Source organism: Xyrauchen texanus, chromosome 32 (genome assembly GCF_025860055.1).
Source record: "Xyrauchen texanus isolate HMW12.3.18 chromosome 32, RBS_HiC_50CHRs, whole genome shotgun sequence".
NCBI classification, from domain to species: Eukaryota; Metazoa; Chordata; class Actinopteri; order Cypriniformes; family Catostomidae; genus Xyrauchen; species Xyrauchen texanus.
This window is the reverse complement of record NC_068307.1, coordinates 9,870,768-9,888,859: the sequence shown is the minus strand read 5'-3', so window position 1 is coordinate 9,888,859 and position 18,092 is coordinate 9,870,768. Positions and strand designations below refer to the sequence as shown.

Here is an 18,092-nt window from a genome sequence, read left to right as displayed (position 1 = left end):
TCAAAAAGTGTGGCCCTGTGCAGCAAAAGGCCAGTGATTGTGGAAATAGGACTTAACTAGCTCAGTTGGTCTATTTGCCATGACTGTTAATTCTCAGGTTCCCATGAACCACTCAGAGGAGATTGTAAAAGTAGTGTCCAACAGTAACATGAGTCGATCACATTGGAAAAAAAATGCTTAACAGAGGTCTTTGGGTGACTGAGTTATGTCTTTCCATGAATAATAGTGCTGAATAACATTATAAAACATATCTAACCACAATAAGGGCCTTGTGCATTAGTTTGCAGTAATAATGTATTTATAACAAATTCATGAATTAATCTCCCTCCCTTTTTCTTTTTCTTGTCAGGAGTTTGCTACCCTGACTAAGGAGCTAAATTTGTGTCGAGAGCAGCTTCTAGAAAAGGAGGAGGAGATCTCTGAGCTTAAAGCAGAGAGGAACAATACCAGGGTGAGTCTGTGTGTTTGTGTTCAAGAAGAAGGGAAACAGAGAAACTGCTTTAATGGTTTAATTGATGATGTAATGATGCTATCAGGCCCAGATACAAGTATGAGATTGTTCAGATATTTGGATTCTGATTGATTCATGTGATAATCTAACCATCAATCCTGACTTTTACATGTTATTAATTTGAACAAGCTAAATCTTTGAAGGAGCATAGTGTGTTGATGTAATTCCTTATTGAGCATGAAGTAATAAGCATTCTATACCTCCTTATGGAAGCATTTGCACTTTTGCAGCATTCGACCTTAAAATAAAAAAATGTAAGTGGGTACAATGTGCGTGGATGGGGACTGTCGAGCTAAACAAATTACATAAAAGTGCACTGTAGCATCATATAAGAAGTCCATATGACTTGTGTGCTGTATTTCATGTCTTCTGAAGCTAAATAGTTTTCTGTAAGGAACATTTTTGGGTGAACTCTTCCTTTAAAGGTGCAATATGTAACATTTTAACAATATCTTTTTTTGTTTTTTGCCAATGTGTGAACGGCTTGTAACGTAACTTAAAAAATTAGCCTTTCCCGGACTTCCTAGGTTGCCTATTAAAGCCTGTAGACTGATTTTCATGCAAAGGGAGCGGGTCGTGTTTGCCAGGAAAATCCAAAGGATGTGACTTTTATGCATGCTCCTGAAAGCCTTGCCTCAGTGCTTCTCTTCCGCTATTCAACAGCGACAACAACAGTCTGCAATACTAGATAACTTTATATTAGAGATGGAATCCAGCAAACGTCCAGCTCCCAGCACAACACTGACTCCTACCCAAAAAAAAAAAAATATAACATTTATCTACTCCCGTCTGGCTAAGCGGGAACGTGATCATGGTGTTTTGGGGATCAAAACTGGTTTTTGGGATCAAAACTGACCCTGAATTGTCGTTCTTCTTATTGGACAGGTAAGCTTACATAACTGCAAAGCATGTGAAATATAGGGTCATAAGGACTGATCTGTGTAATTTTAGCAAACTTGATCTTGCCTGCTAACGCTGAAGAATTGCAAGCTACCTTACTACTTAACTTTCAAATAATTTCAAGGATCTTCTCTTTACACTAAAAGTCAGGTTATTGTCAATGTTAATCTGTAATTATTCAGCAAGTTAAACTACAATAATACATTAAATGTATGCTAGAAAATGTTCAAGATCATGCAAAAAGCTCCATTCGTTAGTGTAACGTAACTTGGTTATACAGAAAATATATTCATTCTATTATTATAAAACAATAGCGCATCGATATATCAAAATGACAGTTGTGATGGAATCACATCAATACTGAATTGTGTCAACATAATGTACTGTCTATTTTATAAACAGCTACTGTCATCATCCACCAAATGTATCTAACAGCTATTGATAAATCGTATAAATGCAGTCAATGTATCATGCAAAGAAAAGTGATTCAATTTACAGTCTTGCATAGTCAGACCTATATCCACACTTTGTTTTAGCCCTGTTCCAGCACTGGAGAGTCAAATATAATATACATTCTTAAACTTTGTAGTAAAACAATCATAACTGTGTAATTTTAATAATGCTAACTCATCTGTCAGCATGATGTCAGTGAATAACATTCATTCTCTTTGTACGATACGTCTTTGTTTTGTCCCATGCTCGCGTCCCTTTGGAGTGTGTGCACGATCACAAGCAATGGGTAGCTGGCTGCAGTTCACTTAATGGCCACAGGTGTCACTAATAACAAGGGTTTCTGAATCTTACATACTGCACCTCTAATAAAGTTGTTTTTCTACAAACACATTTTTAAAACTTCTAACCATTTTTATAAATGTACATGTGGTGTTTTTCATGGTGGTTCATTATTATCTATATCATAAATGAGTGAAGGTTAAAGCTTATGTATGTAAATTTGTTTTGTTTTATAGCTTCTTTTGGAGCACTTGGAGTGTCTGGTGTCGCGCCACGAGCGTTCGCTGAGGATGACCGTGGTGAAAAGGCAGGCTCCTCCGCCCTCCGGGGTGTCCAGTGAGGTGGAGGTGCTCAAGGCTCTGAAATCCCTCTTTGAGCATCACAAGGCCCTGGATGAGAAAGTGAGACTGCAAGATGGACTAAATTGTTTCCTGTATAACATTATATTATAGCATTCAAGGCGGAATTCACTAGGAATGAGTTGCTCTCACTAATAGTTTTGTTTAGTTGCAAGTGCTGTCTGCTATGCTATTTGCTTGTTGCAATTCTTTCAGGCTGGTTATGAGTACTAGGTTGTGGAGGATGCAGCAGACTACTATGATCTAGCATACTTTACTGTGACTATACGGCATCACTCCAGCATTGTGATCCAAGCACTTTGTCTGAATCCAAGAACCTTGTCTTCTATAACTGTAAATTCATCAAATAATGAACAAATGAGGGAGAAAAGCATTATAACCTGGTATTTTTTCCAGTCAAATGCACTTTCTGCATGTTAAAGGGATAGTTCACCCAAACATTTAAATTCACTCATGATTTACTCACCCTCATGCCATCCCAGATGTGTATGACTTCCTTCTTCTACTGCACACAAACAAATAATTTTAGAAAAGTATCTCAGCTCTGTAGGTCCATACAATGCAAGTGAATGGTGACCAGAACTTTGAATGTCCAAAAAGCATATAAAGGTAGCATAAAAGTAATTCATATGACTCCAGTGGTTAAATCCATGTCTTCTGAAGTTATATTATAAGTGTGGGTGAGAAATAGATAAATATTTGAATCCCTTTTTATGATAAATAAAATTCTTTGTGCATATTGCCACCAACTGGACAGGGAGGAACATTTATTGTAAAAAGGGACTTATTCATTGATCTGTTTCAAACCAACAACTATCATATCGCTTCAAAGGTCATGAATTGAACCAATGAAATTTTATGGATTACTCATATGCTGCATTTATATGCTTTTTGGACCTTCAAAATTCTGGCCTCCATTCGCATGCATTGTATGGACCTGCAGAGCTAAGATATTCTTCTAAAAATATTTGTTTGTGTTCAGCAGAAGAAATAAAGTCATACACATCTAGCATGGCATGTGGGAGAGTAAATGATGAGAGAATTTACATTTTTGGGTGAACTATCCCTTTTAAAGAGATGATTCAGGTGTCTGGGTCACAGTAGTGAGTACCGGTGGTTAGAGATTCTGGTGGTCTGCTGATTCCACTGCTATACAGTGTCAGCCCACAAGATAGAAACTGCACTGTGCAAATGGCACTGATCTGCATCATTTCTTGAGTGAATCTGGTGCTATAAACAGTGCTTTTACAGTGCTTTTTATTCTTAAGGAGCTCCAACCTCACAGTGTATTTCATTGCATTTACCCTCTGGTTAAAATGGATTTTGTTTGATTAGTGAATATGATGTAAGTTTTTGCACTCAAATACTCTGTGCAAAAGTACCTGTTTAATTATTTAAATAAATTAAATATATTTGCTTGTTATAGCAGGTCAATGATGTAAAGATAGTAATGAGCATGTAACACTAAAATTGAGAATTGGTTGTAGCTTATCACACAACAAGAAGTGGAACGGGTGGGGGAACTCTAAATTTTGTTTTTAATTTGCACAGGTGCGTGAAAGGTTACGGGTGGCTCTTGAAAGAGTGACTACATTAGAAGGACAGCTGGCAGCCGCCACTCAAGAGGTATGGCTATTTCCTACGTGTGTGTGTGTGTGTGTGTGTGTGTGTGTGTGTGTGTGTGTGTGTGTTTGTTTGTTTAGGTTTGCATGCACACTGGATGGATTCATTAAAATCTGTCCAGTGATCACCTGCCCCCTACTGTCAGCCTTTGGAGGAAATGCATGCTGTCTTTTTCCTTCACTTAGATCTCACTAGGATATCAAGCAAAAGTAATGCACTTGACATAGAGTAGTAATTAACCTAATTATAAAAAAACGTATTGACAAAGAAATTACTCAGCTTTTATTCATCGAATTTTGTTTCACGAGCCAATTCAAATTAGTGAATACATTTTATATTGTATTAAATTGTATTCATGTGAACTTAAAGGTGATATGTATAATGTTTTAATGTTAAAATACATTCTCCAATATGAATTACTTTAGCTAGTTAATGGAAATGGTGCTTGCTAAATCCATCATCACTTTTACTGTTTCTCAAGTGTATAAATTTTTCGATGTAAAAATTATTTCTCATATCCCAGCATAATATTCCGAGACAACTATAAGTAAGCCATTCATTTAGTTAAAAGTGTAACCCTGTGGAATTGTGGCTCTATCAAAACATTGATCTGTTTATTTGAGTATTCTGATTAGCATGACAATGCAACATGCTTCATCCAATGGCGTGAGTTTGAGGCAGGACTATCTGTTACATGACCAATGGCTGATCCTTTTTGCAATTCTGTTTGGTGACACTAGCGGCACAGAAATGATACACCTCACCTTTTATTAGTGGGTTTAAGTTTTCATTTACACTGAGTATATATTAGGGATGCTATTTGCAGTAATTGCCTGCACCAACTCATTAAACCTGCTTTAGAGGCTTAAAGCATACAATAGCTGCGTTTCCACCATCGGGCCAAATAGTGCGTGCTAGGGCCAGTTGCGTTCCCACTTTCACTTCCGGGGCTTCATCGTCCATTCTCAGGGCCAATGGCCTTTGGCCTGCCAATTACCCTTGGGCCAAACAAGGCCAGCCAGGGATTGAGGCGGGTTCAATGTCAAAGGCAGAGTTTCGCCGAACTTTGCAGGTTGTGTATCCAGTGCTCAACAATACAGGTTCGGGAAAGAAAGAAATAAAAATAATGCAGACACAATACAAATCCCTTAAAATGCCCAATGCCCAAATAAATTACTATCCATGTTTCGGTGAACTTTCATAGACGTGTGCTGGGACATCGTCCTGCTGTTAGTGGAGAGAACACTCGGGACACCATGGCAGTTACAGTCGGTGAGTTGTCAACGCTATCTTATCTTGCTGTTTACATTCAATATAAACTCTTGATAACTGGATAACACAATACCTCATCTTGAGCTTCCCTTTTATTTGTAAAATGGGTGGGGTGTGTGACGTTGGCACCATAGCGGCATATTATGGGCAGGTTTTTGGGCAACATTGCAGAGTTATTGGCCCGATGGTGGAATGCAGATCGATTTTGGTCTTGTTGTTTGAGGTCTGAGGCTTTTGGCCCCGGCTAGCCCAGTTTATGTAATGGTACACTCTACCGTTACATAAATGCTCGCATCATTCGCCACTTGCAAATATGCTGATAAAGAAAGGAATTTTGTTATCCACTGAATTGCAAGAGTGGATAACACTGTGGTGGCAGGGATGTGAGGTGGCCTCTGGGTGTCATTTTGCTGCTTTAAGACCAAAGAGAGCAAAGCATTTCTGTTGTCTCAGTACAAATATGACCTAATGCTGCCACTTAGAGCCAGCAGCAAAGGAAATGGTCATCATGGCATTGTGTGTCTTAAGATATTAAAAACACAACTTTCTTTCTCTTTCTTTGCTTTTTTCTTTCTCTCTCTGTCTCTCTCGCTCCCTTCCTCCCTTTTTCCTTCCTTTCTTCATTCCTTCCTTTTGTTGTCCTAAAGCTTATAATTTACTTTATGAAACAGTAAGGATGAAGTTATCAAATAAAACGAGACCAGTTCGAAAAATTGATGTTGAAAAATTGCTACTCGTTAAAGCAATAAGCCACGATAGGCCATGCGTTACTGTGATTTTACCTAGGGTTAGGTGGTTTTAGGCACTCTGCTTTGTAATGCACAGACTCAAGTGGCTAATTGCTGTTAGAAACAACAGCACTGTGATGAAAGACAATAATGTTTAAAAAGCAGTTCAAATTATTGTTAATAATCATCTGAGTAAACAGTTAGTCTGCCAAGATGTATTCCTCATTTTCCCAGCTGTAGGCTGGTTGCGGTTGCTAGGCAACATAGAAATTTGGCAGATTAATATAGAAAGTGTTATGCCAGGTGTTTGTTTATAGCAGCTTTGAACGCGGCCTATCCAATAAGAATGCAGGGTTGGAAACCCTGCATTCTTAAAAATTATTTACATCACAACATCTACTGTATATTATTTGCATCATTTACATTTCACGTTTTGACTTGAAAATCAGAAAATACTCTACATCAGATCTGATCGCCACATCTATACATCACATACACTAATTAAACAGTTCAAGATCATATTAAAGGTGCACTAAGTAATTTTTTCGTCTTTAAAAAGTTTTACTCCTGAAGAAATTAATTTTGAAACTTTTTGAACTTATAAAAGTTGCTTTATTCTACATGGAGAGGGTTCCCTTATGGAGGCTGCCATGTTTGAATCACATGACCAGCCAAATGCTACTCCCTTAATCTCAGTAGCCACAGTGTTCTTGGACGCTTTCACAATGTGATTAAATTAATACTCATGAGCTAATACTGATGGAAAGCTGCATATTTTTCAATGTTTGAAATTCTGCTCTGTTTCGCCAGCCTCCTCTAATACTTGCACAAATTGCAATTAAGAGTGCCTGGTGCATATGTAAATCAGATCCCCTGAATAGTGATATCATATGAGCGTGTACATATTTTAATTGTCTTCTTCCAATTCTCACATTCATTGGCCTTGATATGCGAGGATTTAAATGCAAATGGCCTACCAGTATTTCATTAATACCATAACATGCGGCTTTTAAGCAATGTGATAAGCTAATTCCACAAAATGAGTAGTTTGTATAATCTTATCTCCCACAAGACTGTCTATACAGTCTTAGGAAGACAGGAACAGTGCTCAAATGCTATTAAAAGAAACACAAGAAATGCCACTATTTAAAAAAAAAATTGCAATTGGAAAAAAAACCCAAAACAAATCAAGGAGGAGAAGCACATCTATGCAACTGCGGAGATTTGTGAACAGCAATTATGTATTATGCCACATTTTATGTTGTGCGGTGGGTTAGGTTAACACATGTAAAACATGGTTAGAGTGACTGGTTTGTTTTTGTATATTGTTAGGCGGTCATGTTGAGGCAGAGAAAGGATGGACGAACAGATGGGGATGCTGTTGACAGGATGGACGGCTCGAAATCTACATGGAAGGTACATGCATGTATTGCCTGAATTTCATTTTTGGTATATAAATGTTTCCAGTTTTGGAGTTGAAGTTTGTATGTTCTTAAAATATTCCCATGGGTGCTAGAGCGTTCTGTTGTAGAGTATATGCTGTGTTTCAATAAACGTCTACTAACTTTTAATAATCATTTAGAATTTTTAGAAGTTTATATCATGAGGGATAACATTTTCTTTGATGTTTTGATATAAACATTCAATGTACTGGGACAACATACTTTCAAAACTCAAGGTTTGACGTGTGCATTCTGAGATGCTATTTTGCTCACTACAATTGTACAGATTGGTTATCTGAGTTACCATATCCTTTCTGTCAGCTTAAACCAGTCTGGCCATTCTATGTTGAACTCTCTCATCAACAAGCGGGCATTTCTGTCTGCAGAATTGCCATTCACTGGATGTTTTTGGCATTTGACATTCTGAGTAAACTCTAGAGACTGTTGTGCGTGAAAATCCCTGGAGACCAGCAGTTACAGAAATACTCAAACCAGCCCATCTGGCACCAACAATCATGACATGGTCCATATCAGTGAGATCACATTTGTTTTCCATTCTGATTGTTTATGTGAACATTAACTGAAGCAGCTGACCCGTATCTGCATGATTTTATGCATTACACTGCTATCACACGATTTGCTGATTAGATATTTACATGAATAAGTAGGTGTTCCTAATGAAGTTCTCAGTAAGTGTATATGTGATCCCTTTAAGGCTAATGAACTCAGAACATGCTGTACATCAACTCATCAACTCAGAACATGCTGTATATTATTCTGTCCTGACCACTTGGAACTGCAGAGAACTTTATCAAGTCTTGCCAATATTTTACCACAAAGGTTTACTTACACCTTGCAATTGTTTATCTCTGAGGCACTGGTCCAGAAGGAATCCCTTCTGCTCTAATACCTCCCTCACAGATTGATTTTCCCAACTTCTAGTAAATAAACAGCATTGATTATGCGCCAAGTACTTTTGCCCTTCAACCTTCAGCACAGGGTGCTAAATGGTCCCCTGCCTTTTTGTGTACAGTGTGACTCACTTCTGTAGCAGCCAGCCAACCAACAAAAATATAGTCAATATGAGATCTGAGAATCACTCTTAATCTTGTATCCGGTTTTGCATGGTTTTTATCAACTTATATTTTATTTATATCAAGCATAGCGTATGTTCCGGCAGGTGACATCATGTTAATCAAGCTTGCAATCAGCTGACACTCAGCTGATTATGATATCTACCAGTTTCCAATCAAAGCAGTCCTTTTTAAGTCCTCCCATCATTCATTTTCTCAGCTGCCTTTCTTTTGTATGGATGCAAGCCTAACATTTAACACCCCACTCCATGCCCAGCTCCACCTCTTGTATAACAGCTTTGCTTTTAGCTATCTCAATATCTGTCCTGTTTTTCTGTGCTCTTTGTATGTCCAGACTGACAATCAATTTTAAGTCTATCTTCAATGTGTTTGTGGCTTGTTCTTGATTTAACAACTTGTTATATGTGGATCTAATCTATATTAATCAAATTATCTTTTGAACCATATTGTCAGAAATGTGAAAATTGCACAGTGTAGTAATATAAATATGCTGTATCTGTTCTGGTACACCTGAGGGGTTTATTCACAGCTCTCACAGCTCCATTCATGCATGGTTCTGACTGAAGTATTTTAAATGCAGTTGATTAATGGTCTGTAATAAGATTTTTGGCAAGAGGTGTTACCATGCCTACTGTTGTGGCCAAAAATATTGGCACCCTTGGTAAATAAGGTCAATGAAGGCTGTGAAAAATATGTCTTTGTTGTTTATCTTTTTGATCTTTCATTCAAAATATATATATAAAAAAAAAAACATCTAACATTTAATTGAAGTAAACTAATTGAAGGGGTGGGGGGTGTATCTGAAGTATATTCCCATACATATTTTAAATCTTTTTGTATACATGGGTGACTTTGAACATGAAATTGTTCAGCCGTGGCTTCCTTTTCACAAGGATTTAAATGTGAGGCAACACACAAGCCAAATTGCCTTAATCATCAATCACAATGGGTTAAGATAAAAAAATGGGAGTGGCTAAAAGAAAATAGCCAATGCATTGAAAATGCCCATTTCAACCATCAGGGCAAAAAAAGCTCCAAATAACTGGAAATGTTACGAATCGGTCTGGAAGAGGACGTGTGTCTATATTGTCGCTACACATGGTAAGGAGGATGGTTCGATTGGCCAAAAATGGTCAAGGTTCACAGCTGGAGAATTGCAGTAATTAGTTGAGTCTTGGGGTCCGAATGTCTCCAAAACTACAATCAGACATTATCTACATCACCACAAGTTGTTTGGGAGGGTTTCAAGAAAAAAAGCCTCTGTTGTCATCCAACAACAAACTCAAGAATCTTCAGTTTGCCAGACACTACTGGAACTTCAAATGGGACCAGGTTCTATGGTCAGATAAAACAAAAACAGAGCTTTTTTGCAGCAAACACCAGAGATGGGGCTGTTTTTATGCCAGAGGTCCTGAACATCTTGTTTGGATACATGGCATCGTGGACAGATAAAAAAAAAATCTGAACCTGCCTGCGCACCCAGAAAGCTTAAAATGGGGCCGGGTATAATAGTTCACTGACCACAAAATCAAGGTTCAGCCATGGCCAATTCAGTCCCCTGACCTGAACCCCATAGAAATCCCATTGGGTGAACTGAATAGGAGAGTCCAACAGCTTGGACCTCAAAATTGTAAGGATCTGGAGAGATTCTGAATGGCAATGGCAAGATGTAAAGTGAAAAATGAGTAATATTTTGGTCTGTTCTCACCATAAATGGATTAGATCGCATAAGAAGACATGGTTTCTCCTCCATGGAAAGAACTCCCATGCATGACACAGCAGAGGTTAGTTCATTTACTGACTCTGTTGCGGATGTAACCCGATTTCTCAACTGTTTGGATATTCGCAAAGCTGCGGGTCCAGACGGCATTCCGGGCCGTGCTCTCAGAGCATGCGTGGATCAACTAGCAGGTGTTTTGATGGACATTTTCAATCTCTCCCTCTCCCTGTCTATGGCTCCAACATGCTTTAAGACATCCACCATTGTGCCCATACCAAAACAGTCAAAGAAACTTCCCTGAATGACTGGCATTTTGTTGCCCTAAATCCCATCATCAGCAAGTGCTTTAAAAGCTTATCAGAGACCACATCTACTCTGTGCTGCCTGCCTCATTGGACCCACTACAGTTGGGTTACAGAAGCAACCGCTCCACTGATGATGCCATTGCAGTCACAATACACACTGCTCTTTCCCACTTGGAAAAAAGGAACACATATGTGAGAATGCTGTTTGTAGGCTACAGCTCAGCATTCAACACCATAGTGCAAGTGCTTTGAAAAGCTTATCAGAGACCACATCTACTCTGTGCTGCCTGCCTCATTGGACCCACTACAGTTGGGTTACAGAAGCAACCGCTTCTGTAACCCAAGCTTGATGCAAAACTCTGGGCTCTGGGCTTAAACAGCTCACTGTGCAGCTGGATCCTTCCTGTCAGGCAGATGCCAGGTGGTCAGAATGGGCAGTAACATCTCCTCATCACTGACCCTCAACACTGGAGCCCCGCAGGGCTGTGTTCTCAGCCCACTCCTGTATTCCATGTACACACATGTCTGTGTGGCAACACATAGCTCCAATGCCATCATCAAGTTCGCTAATGATACAACGGTGGTAGATCTGATCACTGGCAGTGATGAAACTGCCTACAGAGAGGAGGTGCACACTCTTGACACGCTGGTGCCAGGAGCACAACCTCTCCCTCAACGTCAGTAAGACAAAGGAGCTTGTGGTGGACTTCAGGAGGAAAGACAGAGGACACAGCCCCATCACCATCAATGGAGCACTGGTGGAGAGAGTCAGCACATCACAGTCCACATCACTGAGGAACTCACATGGTCCGTCCACACTGAGGCCATTGTGAAGAAGGCTCACCAGCACCTCTTCTTCGTGAGACGGCTGAGGAACTTTGGAGTGAACCACCACATCCTCACACGGTTCTATACCAGCACTGTAGAGAGCATCCTGACTGGCTGCATCACCCCTTGGTATGGCAACAGCACAGTCCTGAACCGCAAAGCCCTGCAAAGGATGGTGTGAACCTCCAGACAGATCATCAGAGGTGAGCTTCCCTCCCTCCAGGACATATATACCAGGCCGTGTGTGAAAAAGCTCGGAGGATCATCAGAGACTCCAACCACCCGAGTCATGGTCTGTTCTCACTGCTACCATCAGGCACGCAGCATCAGGACCCGCACCAGCCGACTTCACGACAGCTTCTTCCCCAAAGCAATCAGACTTTTGAACTTTTGATTGCTCACGATCAACATATATCAGCACTGCACTTTATTAATCTCACACTGGAATGTCATAATGGTATTTCTTTTAAAACATACTGGCAACTGACTATCAACCGACTGCCTGAATGTCAATACAACACTATACAACCTTACTGCACATTTATATATATAATTTTTATTGTATACTGTGTATTGTATATTAATATTTTTTTATTGTGTTGTGAGTAAGTGTGTATATTTGTTTTGTAAATTGTGTTGTGTAAATCTGATGTTTATTGTAGATTGGTACATGTCTCGACACTCTCATGACTGCTTTGCTTCTTGGAACTGCACCTAAGATTTTCACCCACTGTTGCGCTTGTGTATATAGTGTGACAATTAAGTGATTTGATTTGACTCAAGAAGTACTTTTATGCTGCCTTTTATGTGTTTTTTGGAGCTGCAAAGTTTTAGTTGATATTTTGATTTTGTGAACTTTATAGACTACCTCTTCTTTTTTTTTTTTCACTTTACCCTTCACTCAATAGCTTTTTTTAGTTTGATTATTGTTTTTTTTTTTTTTAATCAATAAAACATATATAACTAATGGTTGGCTGGCTGGGATTTCTCATGAGAGTCATTAGCCCCTGAAAGGTTGATCTTGCAATATTACATCTTTAGAGGAAAGTGATGAAAATCAGAGGCCTGGAGTAATTTTCTGCAGTGGTCATTGCAGGAAGACACCTAAAATCTGATGACTGCCTTAAATTTGTGTAAATTGTATATTAGACTTTTAATTGCATGTTTAATGATAACAGTAAATTATGTATAGAGAACGAGAGCAGACAGACAGACTGCATAGAAGTGCATGTAGATTCTCAGACAAGGCAGACGTGGTCCAGACAGTGTGTCTCTCAGGAGAGCTGGCCTCCCTGGAGGGCAGAAATATGGTGGATATTCCCTGTGAATCACAGCCCATCAAATACTTAAAGCAAAGATCATTCGCTCAGAAGCCATCAAGGGCCAATCAGCAGACTCCAAGAGGCATCATTTAGAGGGTTCTGCAAAAAAAAAAAAAATATTATTAATTGTTCTGGCTACTCTATATAACTTTTTTATATTCTTTTATTAATTCCTGTTCTTTTTGTCAAAAATTACATATACAAGTTTTATTGTCTTATAGTCGTGCTACCATTGCTTGTATTTTTTTATTTAAATACTAGCCTTATGTGAATAATTTATATCTAAACCTTCAATTTTAGACCCATAAAGCAGTGCATCTGTATCAGCATATAATTAATAATTTTTTTGAGCTATCGGACATTGGCCGAATTGAACTGTTAGTGCTCTGACATACTCATAGCAAAGTTCTTCTTCATATTTGTCTTTAAGCTAGAAAGAATGTCGAAACAGTCGAGCAACAGTATTTTGTTTACAAACAGACTAGCAGTGCGGAACGTGCATTTTATTTTCATCAAATGTCTTGAAAACTGAAACATCTTTTCTCATGTGGGCTCTCTTAACAAGTAAATTATATTGTTGCATCACTGCCTTGCATCTTGTTAAAAAGAACACTATAGGGGGCCTGCGTAGCTCAGCGAGTAAAGACGCTGACTACCACCTCTGGAGTCGCGAGTTCGAATCCAGGGCGTGCTAAGTGACTTCAGCCAGGTCTCTTAAGCAACCAAATTGGCCCGGTTGCTAGGAAGGGTAGAGTTACATGGGGTTACTTCCTCGTGATCACTATAATGTGGTTCTGGCAGCCTTCCTGCTGAGTTTCTGAATCTGAAACTCCCTCTGAAGAATCATTTAATTAACAGCATGTAATTCAGTTTAAATCTGAGAAGCACATCACAATATCAGCCAATTATCATTTCTGACATCCACAAACACTCATACACACACACACACACACACATGCAAATACACTCATTTTCAGATTAACACCAAAAATGTTGTAAGGGTACACAAATAAATATCAAATATAAGCAGGTTTCATACTGTCATGGTATACATGGATTTATTTGGGAATTTAGAATATGTGATTTCCAGGCCTAGAAAAGTCTTACGTCTTGGAAAAGTTTTATATTAAATATATATGGTCTTCTTCAAGGGAGAAGAAGTAATTTTTTTTATAGAGCACCACGGTTGGGTTCCGAAAGATAAAATCCAATACATCTTTTTCCATAGGGGAGATAATTATTAACAATAACAGACCTAATATGAGCTACAAGGTTAATTAATGGGGTAGGGTTCTGCTGACACCATCGGTCTGCGTTATTTCAACATAATTGTTTTTTATCATGTTCAATAGCGGAATTCCATCAGAACAGCTACACTATCCATGATCTTGTGGGGAAAATCCACTAATCAGATAATCGTGGCAAAGTGTGCCATAAGAACACAGCAGAAACTGCCCTCTTCCTTAGCGCACTGTGAATGACGTAATCGGTCTGTCTTCCTAAACTATTTCTAAATATCTAAGTATTTTGCAATAAACTTAATATATATTTTTATAGTTTCCTAGTTTGATTTTTAATTTTATTAGATAATTTGCAATGCTTCATGGGTTGCTGTTCTTTCCCTCATTAAAAACATAAGTACACAGTCTTGTACCTTTTTTTTGTCCAATTTTCAAATATTATTTTCATTCAAATCAGTGTTTGAAATGTTGTGATTCACCTTAGAGCTTGTTGATTTGGTTCATGTCTTAGAACTCTTTAATGACAAATTTTATAAATTCCTTTGGGAACAAATCCAGAACCAATCCACCTAATGCAGTGGAGTCACTGGAGCGGGGTGTGATATGAACAGAGGTTGAAACCCCACCCCAACAGGTAGTAACGGAAATTGAGGACGGCCCACTTGATGGCCAAGCATTCCTTCTCCACGGTGCTGTACTTAGTCTCTCTCAAAGAGTGCTTCTGACTAATGTACAGCACTGGCCATTCCTCCCCATGCACCACTTGCGAGAGCACTGACCCCAACCCCGTCTGAAGCATCTGTCTGTAAAATGGAATGCTGCCTTTTTAGTAAGATCAGTCTGAGAGCTGGTGACTGCCGAATAATTAGGTACAAACCTATGATAGTAGCCTGCCAGCCCCAGAAACTGTCTTACCTCCTTTTTGATCTTAGGTCTTGGGGAGGCTGCAATCACTGCAGTTTTATCAATTTGGGGACGCTCCTGCCCGTGGCCCAAGTGGAAGCCCAGATACCGTTTCTCGACCCGGCCAATTGCGCACTTCTTCGTGTTTGCCATGAGCCCCGCATGCCACAATGACCTCAGGACAGACCTCAAATGTAAAAGGTGGCGCTGTCAATCATTTCTGTAAATAATGATATCGTCTAAATAGGCATAAGCATCGTGCGGACTTGGTCCATGAGCTGCTGGAACGTAGCCGGAGCCCCAAACGGAAGGAGTCATCGGATGAATTTTTGTAAGCCAAATGGTTGGAGAAGGCCAATTTCTCACGGGATTTTAGGGTTAAGGGGATTTGCCAATAGCCCTTTTTTAAATCCAGTGTCAAATAGAAACGAGCTGTGCCTAAAAAGTTTCACTTAAAAGTTTAAAACACAGAACCGGACCGACCTGTCGCTCTTAGGAACCAGAACTACTGAGCTAGACCAGTCACTGTGGGATTATTTTATTAATCCCATCTCAATTATTGCATCCAATGCTTCTCGTACTACTTTTTTCTTATTCTCAGGAAGTCGGTAGGGATGAGTACGTACCACTACTTAGTAGTTAATCTCAATGTTGGGCTGTATGAGGTTTGTACAACCAGGTAGAGGTGAGAAGATGTCTGCAAATTCTTTCTGCAATTTAGCAATGTCTGTGAGTTGAGATGGTGAGAGGCGGTCCCTACAAGCGACCGGGGTGAGATGATTGTCTTTCAAGTTCACCTCCGGTCCTAGTTCCGCCCTCTCTGGAACCAACATCACCAATGTCACAGGGACTACCTCCCTCCATAATTTTATGAGGTTAAGATGGTATATTTGATGTGCGTCACCTCCCTCTGTTCGTTTTACCACATAATCGAAATACCCCACTCATCATGTGACCTCAAAAGGCCCTTGTCACTTGGCGAGTAATTTGGAGCTAGGAGGTTGGGAGCACTCTGTCTCCCGGTGCAAATTCCTATAGCCTAGCTCCCCTATACAGCTAGCTTTGGCGTTCTTGAGCTTTGAGCAAATTCTCCTGTGTTAATTTACCCAAAGTTTTGCTCTAAGGTCAAGAACGTACTGAATACAAATTTTTACTGTTTGAAGGTCCCTCCTCCAAAGCTTCCCACATGACGTTGAGCATGCCATTCGGCCGATGACCATACAGCAACTCAAATGGGGAAACCCTGTGGAGGATTGGGGGACCTCTCAGATTGCGAATAGCAGGGATTCGAGCCACTTATCCCAATTTCTAGTGTCCTTGAGCACAAACATACAAATCATTTTTTCAGGGTTTTATTAAATCGTTCCACCAACCCGTCTGTTTGTGGGTGATAAACGCTGGTGCTAATCAATTAAATACCCAATAAATCGTACAGTTCCTGTAGTGTACGTGACATAAAATTAGTGCCTTGATTAGTGAAGAATTATTTCGGAATTCCCATTCGGGAGATCATTCTGAAAAGGGCCTCTGCAGACACTGCTTCCGAATATCGTGTTGCGCAGTTTCAGCGAGCGGAAGTGCTGTCATTGTTGCTCTGGGCTGCGGCCGACCCGTTGCATGATGGCTTTCCTCATTAACCAGGAGGTTCGCGTCAGGCGGGTGTTGGGACGTTTCTGTTTTGAAGTTAAGAAAGCAATTAGTTTTGTGGGTAAAACATTTCACACATCATGTTGTTCCCAATAATACAAAAGATCCCTGAGTTTCTGGGCTGACAAAATAGCTTATGTGAAGGTTTTAATCTGCTTGGGTGTTTAAAGTAGATGGATGAAATTGCACGGTCACAGAGTGATGCATGCCAGAGAACCTCTGAACTCCTGAGGCCATAATTGTGGTGAAGTTGCTTAGTTTGCAGACCATTTTCCACAGCCTCTGACTCAGCATGTATCCACGCTGAAACTTATTTGGATATTGGACATAAAGTGGAAAGGGTACCGATAAACAATCCTTTACTTGTTTGTTTACACTTTTGACACAGTTGCACCGCTTTTGCATGTTGCATGTTAGAATAAAAAACACATGTCTGCCATCAATCCAGTTTAAGCAGGCACAAACAGTGCTGAAATAGCGTCTGGAGTATTTCAATTAAAGAAATAGGAAACAATTCTGTCAGAATTTACTCACCCTCATGAGGCTCCAAAACCATTAGATTTTTTTTGCTATGCATAAAATGAAATTACAATTTTTAAAGTCTTTTTAATAAAATGGAAGTTGATAGTGGCTCACTTTAAAGTTTAAAAAAGTATCATAAAAGTAGTCAATGTAACTCATACGTCATATTCCAAGTCTTCTACAGGCATATTATAGGTGAGGGCTACTCAACTTTGGAAAGCTCTGGGACTGAAAAGCAGGACCCCTTAACATAGAGGGCTGAACTATTAATATTAGTATATTATATATAAGTTATTAATTTATTTGTAAAAATGTATAGTGAGTGTTCATTTTTAAAGTATAAAATATAAATTGTGGGTGTAACATTTCAAATTTCTCATGGTTTGGTTTTCATTTTTCAAAGAGCCACTTTCTACTACATTCATTGCTGTATAGAAAACAGACATGATCAGTTCTTACAAAACTGAACCATGCTTTTACTATCGTAATATTGTAGTTACTATGATTGTAAGAACTGTCAAAGACACTGTCAACGAATAGACAAAGAGTGTTCAGCGTCACACAAACCTTAGATATGTTAAAAAACAAGAGATATATTTCCTGTACTTACTCAAAAATAGCTCCAGTGACAAATCATAAGGATTTGTTCACCTTCTGTATTGTTTTGCTGTGAAGGAATGCAGTTCATTTGCATTTCCATTTATGCATTTGGCAGACGCTTTTATCCAAAGCAACTTACAGTGCACTTATTACAGGGACAATCCCCCAAGAGCAACCTAGATTAAGTGTCTTGCTCAAGGACACAATGGTGGTGGCTGTGGGGATCGAACCACCAACCTTCTGATTATCAGTTTACCAGTTATGTGCATTAGACCACTACCACCACCACCACCACCACTCCTGATGGTATCAATGCCATTATTGCAGGATAAACTATAATTTT

General features: G+C 39.3%; 1 protein-coding gene across 2 annotated transcripts in view; it reads left to right on the top strand.

The window, feature by feature from the left end:
• Window positions 1-18,092, top strand: part of LOC127625921 (liprin-alpha-4-like) — a 167,132-nt gene that overhangs the window by 105,992 nt on the left and 43,048 nt on the right. For both annotated transcript variants that reach the window (XM_052101387.1, XM_052101386.1), the window contains exons 2-5: window positions 350-451; window positions 2,380-2,544; window positions 4,054-4,128; window positions 7,458-7,541. In XM_052101387.1, coding sequence (XP_051957347.1) covers window positions 350-451; window positions 2,380-2,544; window positions 4,054-4,128; window positions 7,458-7,541 — 426 coding nt within the window. The remainder of the gene's footprint in view (window positions 1-349; window positions 452-2,379; window positions 2,545-4,053; window positions 4,129-7,457; window positions 7,542-18,092) is intronic.